Below are 8142 nucleotides of genomic sequence, written 5' to 3'. Positions count from 1 at the left end.
GGGCCCAGCCGCTCCGCGGCATGTGGGATCTTCCCGGACCGGGGCACGAACCCGTGTCCCCCTGCATCAGCAGGCGGACTCTCAACCACTGCGCCACCAGGGAAGCCCCCGAAAGTACTTTTTAAAGGACCTTTTTAAAAGTAGGGTTCCTTGTCCTGCCGCACTCCAAATTCCACTTGAATTGCTGAAGGGTCTTGAATATAACACTATACCTTCAGCCTGTAGTTTAGTCTTTAAATTATTCCAAGGTTACAATGGGAAAAATGCTTCAGGAATTGTTGTTTCTTCCAAACAAGAAGATTGTCTCAGTATTTTATTGATACAGGAAACTTTTACATTTCTACGATTTTATATAGACTCCTAGAAACCTTGGAAGCACTAGTACTGACATTCTGCAGCAAATTAGCAAGACTCTGTGGCATGGGTTTCTGGATTAATCACATTCTTGGAAGGCTCTACTTTGTGTCCCTAAATGCTTTTCATCCCTCAACACTCTTTTTTCTTCATCTAACTGTATTATGTATGATTGTGTGGTATTTTAAATACCAAATGAGGACAAGGTAGAAATACATATACATGTACAGAAGCTAGACATTATTTTCTATAAATCATTTTCCTTGTGACATTCCTATACTAAAAAAGCATGGAGTTTATTTTCTTTTTCACCCCTTCACAAAAGATCAGAAGAAAAGTAACGAAAATTTGCAAGCTTCTGATCAGTATTTATGCACTTAGAAGAGTTATGAAATTGCCCTGAAAAATGAACTTACTCAAAAACAGCAAATCAGACAGTTTTAAAGGTGGATATTACCCCTGAGGATATCCAGTTCAAAGCTTTCAGTCCGAAGATGAAAAGGCTGAGGTACAGGGTAATTAAATGTGACCTGCTGAAGGTCACCTGGTTAGCACCCAGATGAGAACTCAGGTCTCCTGCCTTGGGAGGTTCTGTGCTCATTATGCTAAAAGATTTCCTCTCATTGGGCTTCTCTGACTTGATTTTAGTAAGGAAGTGAAATTGATTAAATGTAATGATAATAGCAAATACTTATAGAGTTTGTTATGTGATAGGCAATGTTCTGAGTGGATTATATACATTAACTAATTTAATCCTCATCACAATCCTATGCAATAGAGACCTTAATTAGTCCCATTTCATAGACAGGATAATTGAGGCTTAAGATCATACAGCCAAATGGAGCTGGGATGCAAACACAGGTGGTCTATTTGAGTGTCTGTGCTCTTAATGATTCTGCTGTATCCCATTTCCTGTAAATAATGTGGCCAAGCATAAGCTTCAACTGGGATTATTTTTTTAAATTTTTATTTTATATTGGAGTATAGTTGATTAACAATGTTGTGCTAGTTTTAGGTGTACAGCAAAGTGATTCAGTTATACACATACATGTATCTATTCTTTTACAAATTCTTTTCCCATTTAGGTTATTACAGATTATTGAGCAGAGCTCCCTGTGCTCTACAGTATGTCCTTGTTGGTTATCTATTTTAAATATAGCAGTGTGTATATGTCAATCTCAACTGGGATTATTTTTAAAAACAATAGCACATGCAGTCAAATTATTGTGCATGTCCAAAATGCACAATTATATGTTTAAATATGTGTTGTCTACATACTCACATGCTATTTAGGTGTACACATTCATGTGCATAAATTACCATACACAATATAGAGGACTGCACTTTTTGGGAATTTTCCTTGTATCAGGACCAGTACTCCAGCCCACACTGAACCCCCTTCTCTCCAAGCCTTAGCGACTTGCCTTGCTTCTGAAGTACAGTGGCCTTAGAAATGGCTTGCACCATTACTGTGCTAACGAAAGCTGGCTCTTATCACTACTACCACTGTCTAAGGAAACCACATGCTGATGGAAATGGAGAGACTGCAGTGCCTGGACACTCAGCAGGCTGGACCCAAGCTGGCTCTGGCTTCCCCAGCGGTCACCTGGAAGAGCTGGTTAATATCAGCAGGAAGTATGAAGAAATTAACACCCTGTGACCAGTAAGAGATAGGAGGTGGGACAAAATCAGCAGATAAAGTACTCCTTGTTCCTCCCCAGGAGGTACTGTTCCAGGATGCATATAGCCTCTCCAGGGGCATCCGACAGGATCTAGCAACTAGCTGTATGGCTGGTTAGTTCTGGTTAGCTGGTCAGCTCAAGAATGCATTACTGTGTTCTCTCTGCTTCCCTGTATCAGTTCTTGTTCTCCCTCACTCTTACTCCCCTGAGATTGTAACACCTCCAACCCCAGTAAAGTGTCAGCAAATAACCTCTTTGCTCTGTTTTCTAGGGAACATGGGTTAAGACAGGAGGGTATTACTGCAGATCAACAATTTCAGTATATAAAAATGCAGTTGGCAGACTGCAGCAATAAGCATGAGTATTGGAGAACGCTGGCCATGAAAATTCCTTCCCCCTCTCCCCTCTAGGATTCAACAGTATGACAAGCAACTCATCACTCTAGGGTCCATATTTTGACGCCATAGAGCTTCCACAGTAGAAACTGAAGAAGTGTAAATTTTCTTGATAAAAGAGATAATTGTTTCAATGTTTTATATCCATAGCTTTATCTTCAATTTTTTAACATTTAATGGTTCTCTTTGGTAAGATTCAGGAAGCCCTGCGAATCTAAATTGCTGTGTTCCTATGAACACAAGTAAATAAGCCCATTCAAAGATCAAATTACGTAGCTATTGGAGAGGGAACATCTTACAGTCAATTCATTCTTGTAGAATTACAAAAAATTGAATTCTATTCAAATTTAGATCATTGGAGGGGCCAGACAAAAGTGCTTTTTTCACTGTGTAGCTATATAACATCAGTCCTTAAGACATTTTAGACCTAAATGGATTCTTTCACACCTAATGGTACATACTTTGGAATATGAGCTGGGTATTGGCCTGAGTACTTAGTGGGTATGATGTCATTTTAGTTATGCCTGAGGCCCATCTGGGAGACAATACAGGTTAGTCTCCTAAGTTTTTATGACAAAATATCAACTCTGTCACAGGCATATTTGGCATTTAAGACACAAGAAGTTCTCTTTAATCAACAGGACAGAATGATAGCACCTCAGGGACTCACCAGAGAATTCATTTGTGAATTAGAAACTGGGCGTTTGCCAAAGGATGATGCAACTTGCTTAATACTTGAGAAAGATGGTCTAGAAGGCGAGTTAATGGTCCATTCCTCTAGATTTACTTAAGCTTCACTGTCATTAATTTAGGTTTTCCCATAAGTAGTAAATCTATATTAAAGTACATTCAATGAAAGCTTTTGTGTGGAATATTATCATCGAACGTTGCACCCTCCGATTAGGAAGAATGGTAGGAGAAGCAACCATCAGAAGAATGTTGCTGTATGTTTTGCAAAATCATCATTTTAAAATGTGGTCTACTGTGGTACCAAAGTTCTTTCTTGTTCTTCGTGAGAAAAACCCATCGTGCTCAGAAAAGTCATTCAACTGGAAATATTACTCTTTGTTAATATTATTATTTGTTTTGGCTTATGAAAAGTTCAAAGCCGAATAAAGCAATCCACTGTAGTAATTAACATTTTGGGTAATTGCTAAAATGTTTCTTCCCTTTCAATTAATATTGGTCTCTTTATAATATTTAACTGTCCGTTTTCATAGTTTTAATATTGAAGTAGTCTCAAGTCTAAAAAGAGTTATATATAATTACTAACTAAATATGCAATTAAATTTTCAAATAAGTAGTTGTAGGTAAATATACATATAAATAGATGAAGCTGGGAATTAAATTATCAACTTAAATCAGGCAAGTTTTAACAGGATCATATCAGTAAAACATACATGTGATGCAAGAAGAAAAGAGCTGGTAAATACTAGGCATTTAAGCCTCCACTCCCTGTTTTCCATGTTTTTTGAGCTTTATTTACGTTACTCCTCATGGAAATTTTCTTTATAATGCTACCTTTTTATACCTACTTCTTTCTTCTTCTCGATATTCTTATAATTTAAGTGGAAAGTACAGCAAATATTAATAATCAGCCAGTTATAGGGATAAAATTCAACTAGCACACTATGTTATTCCAAAATTTAACATAATTTGTTTTAAGAATTATTGAAACTGCCAAGCGACCTTTCAAATTCATTAGAACTTAGATGAAAAATTCCACTATTTAGACTATATACTAAATAATGTTAAACAACCAGACATCTCAATGTAAAAAGTCTGGTCTATTACTAAAGTTATAAAAAGAAAGCAATAATCCAGTTGTCTAGTCAGATTTTTCAGTGGTGTTGCTGTCATCACAGGGCCAACCTCAGACAAAACCCTCTTGGCAGGTGATTGGTTCTCTGTCAGCTCTAAAAACACGGCCTCGTTCCTCAGCTTGGGAAGAGTTCACATTGTTTACTCACAGAGTGTGTATTTTGCAAACGGACTGTTCCACAGATTAGGCATAAATGATGAGTTATAGTATAGAAATCACATGGAGAGTCAGTCAAACATTGGTTAAGAAGTGAAAAGTCCCACATCTCATCTACTGTGTTATGCGTACGAGTACGTGGCACCACTGGCAACTCTAAAATCCTGTCTCACTCTGGGACAGTCACACCGGCTGGTCTCTACCTCCTTTTTGGTGGTGATTAATTACCAGGTTTCACCATTACGTGAACTTCTCTCCCACCCTCCTAAATCCAAGGCACGTAGCCCATTCTCCCAGGCGGGGCGCCTGATTTCTTGTTCTCAGTATGACCTGAATCCTACACTGTACAGGCTAAGATTCCACTACTAGTTACTCCCAGACTTCTTTTCTGAATAGGGAACCTTTCTAATGTCACCAAAGGTGATCCTATTTACCAAATTTTATTTGCTTTTCGATCTCCCTGAAACTGCACTCCTCTTTCAAAGTAAAATGGTTTTCTTAACAAGCAATACTTTCTCATCCTGGCATTCCCTACCCGCCCCCATTCCGTCTAAATCAACACTCTTGGGCATGAATTTCAGTGCTACCCGTGAAATCAAATCTTGGTGATGTTAGGAAGTCACTTTATGTTTTCAACCCTCAACAAGTCACAGGAATTCTATCTGAGATCATCAGTGATAAAACTATAAAAATCCAGCAAATTAGGATCACGCCCATTATACCTACTGATTTAAACCCATAATCTATAATTGTTATGCCTATTATATGCCATTAAATTATATCCATCTGATTAGAGCTAAACTTGATAACATCTGCATGAACTCAAATTTTAAAATGATATGAGAACAATATAGTCCTCCAAATATAATAGTGAGTTAAAAACATTATAATTTGTTCCTTCTCAGTAGATTCTTTATGACATTCTAAATTCACCTTAAAAGAAAATATTTCACTTTTTAAAATAGAAAGCAAAAAAGAACACTTTACACTTACAAACAGAAAAGCTTTCTCTCTTTTCTTTAACTAAAGTCATTATAGGTATTTTTTTCCTGGGATGTTTATGATCGATTTTCCAACTAAATAGTCTCATGAAAATAAAATGTAAGCTTAACAGGATTCATATGAAAGGACAATTTTTGTGATTCTAGACCAAAATGTTTTCTCTTAGCAAATTTTCCAGGTACTTAGCTCTTCAGAATAGTCAGAGACAGAAAGTCATCTAGTTCTTCCCTATAAGGAAATGCTAAATTAACACTGAAATCATGGAATATCCTCTCCAATTACCAGTTGAAGGTATTACTAGCACAATGGAAAAGAAGATTATTTTCAATCCCACCAGCAATGCCATATATCATATCTCTTTTCTAGTAATAAGACTGGTATAAAAACCCTCGAGAGGGATGGAGGCATGAAATGTTGCACTGAAAAGTCACCAGCTAAAATTTAATCACCGAAAGGGTGGACTCTTTCATCTCAGCATAGTACACAGCTCAAAGTCAACACAGAGGATCAAATTTCAAATTACGAGTCATTTAAATTGCAAGAAGAATAAACCTATGTCAAGGAAGGGATACTGAAGAGACAAACTGCATTGGAGCTACAAACTTGGTAGAAAGATTGCAAGACTTTTTTTTTTTTTACAAAAGAATCCAAGATGTTGGGTCTAACAAAGGTAAATGTCACAAGAAACTGAAACTCAGACCCAGACAAATACACACATATATATAGTTTTACCTTGCTGCGTTGGGATCCTGTGACCTTAAGGAAGGATGAGGACAAGAAGCAAAATAGCAATAAACAATTGCTCGGAAGACAACCGAAAGACCATAAATGGTGTGCGCTTCAGAAAAATAGTATTATCTGCTGCTCACAGCTCATTCTAATTTAGCTCAGTTTCTTATCAATGAAGATGGATTTGAGACTAGAAATACACATACATTAGAAAAGATTATAGTGTCATCCAGGAAATTAATCTTAAGGCATTTTTCTCAGCCAGCAATAGTCATGGGTCATTCTCAAATTAGTTTGTTTTGGTATTTTTTTACACAATGACTTCAATGCAGTGCTGCAGAGATGCTCACATCCAATTGTTCCTGAAAGGGGAACTACTCCATATCTACTCCTCACCTACACTTTTTTGCGGGTCCACTTTAATTAAAGACGTACAGCTGGCTACTAATATATTTCCAGACTTCTAGCTCAAAGCAGACATGTAAATTAATAGCAGCAAAAAAACCAAAAAACCAACAAGGTCTAATCCATTTCCTTCCATTTAATTTCTTTTTGAAAATTCCAAAAAAAAAAAAAAAAAAAAAAAAAGAACCAATAAATAAGGAGAGGGTAGTTAGCAACAGCTGGTCTTTCTTATAAAAAGCAAAAGTACAGCCTAAGCAAAGGGGGAAAATAATATTTACTTTCCCTTTGGCTAATGAATATGGAGCAGTATTTCAAATTATATGGAAACGTAAAATCTGAGGTTTGAGGAAATAATCATAAAATAGAACATAGCCCTAGGAATATATGTAATCCTGCCTCATGCAAGCAAACTGCACTGTGTGCCACCATCTACATATGTACAGGGAATGAGTGACCTAATTGGGCAGAAGTCAAAAGAGGCTAAATCTTTAAGACTTCTTCGATGCAGAAAAAAAGAAATCAAGCCAAGGGTTTAATTAGAAACTTGATGTCATGTTGCTCTTCCATAAATATTTTTCGGCCACGTCTGTTGGAAGTTTCAGATCACATCATTCAGTGAGATGAGAACAATTTAAAGCAACCTCATCTCTGAGGGCTCTCAGGAACACTCATTCTGAACATATGGGTTCTGTTTGAATCTTTAACTGGTCTATGTTCCTTGGTCTTAACTTCAGCAAATGTCAGGACTCAGATTTGTCCATCCAGCTTCTAACATGCAGTTCCTTGACACAATAAGCTGCAATAAGCCATGAAGCAAGAAACATAAATGTCCGTTATAAGCTATGAAACAATGTTTCAATGTAGACAAAAAACAAATATAGAAAGATTCATCTTACTTCAAAACTCTTCACTTCCTCTTCCCCATCATCCTCTTCCTCGTCATGACAACTCTGATACATGTAAAAAAAAATTTTGAAAAGGTCAACAGGATAAGAATATGCTGAGGCAGAAAATATAAAAGAATTTAGCACAGAATACTGAATCCTTTTTGTTAGTTTATCATCAATATTGTTTAAATATATACATTATATATAATAAGCTTAGATGACATGATCAATGAATCTGTGGTCTAAAAGAAAACTATACTGTGCATATACAAAATTAAAATACTAAATTACCAATTTTATATACATCATGGAGATATTTATGAGATATGTATCATACTACACATACTACTTATTCATGCATTTTCCTTGTTCAAATCAAGTTACAAGCCTTAAAAACAGGATCATTGTTTTCTCCTTTTTTATGCTTCCATTACAATGTGTTACTACAGATACATTTAATAACTATGAATTAAAATGAAAAGAAAGCAGTGTCCATTACTTAAAGTGAATCTTGTCATCTTTTTTGTGTTGTTGTTAAGTTCATTTTTTATTGTATTTGGTCTAAAGGAGGAAAGTAAAATTCCAACTGCTACCAAGATTATTCTTTCACAGAAACATGATAAAACAGACAATTTCATTATTTTGAGTTATTTTCCCAGAAATGGTAAAGGAGCTGTGCATGTATTCTTTTTTTTTTTTTTTTTTTTTTT

The 8142-nt window shown here is 36.1% G+C and overlaps 1 protein-coding gene across 1 annotated transcript in view; it reads right to left on the bottom strand.

Moving 5' to 3' along the window:
* The window catches only part of RYR2 (ryanodine receptor 2), a 564826-nt gene that overhangs the window by 84123 nt on the left and 472561 nt on the right, over positions 1 to 8142 (bottom strand). The window contains exon 79 of the mRNA XM_055081210.1: positions 7442 to 7495. Within this exon, the coding sequence (XP_054937185.1) occupies positions 7442 to 7495 (54 nt within the window). The remainder of the gene's footprint in view (positions 1 to 7441; positions 7496 to 8142) is intronic.

This window comes from Physeter macrocephalus, chromosome 20, assembly GCF_002837175.3.
Source record: "Physeter macrocephalus isolate SW-GA chromosome 20, ASM283717v5, whole genome shotgun sequence".
Lineage (NCBI taxonomy): Eukaryota > Metazoa > Chordata > Mammalia > Artiodactyla > Physeteridae > Physeter > Physeter macrocephalus.
This window is presented reverse-complemented; position numbering and strand designations above follow the sequence as displayed.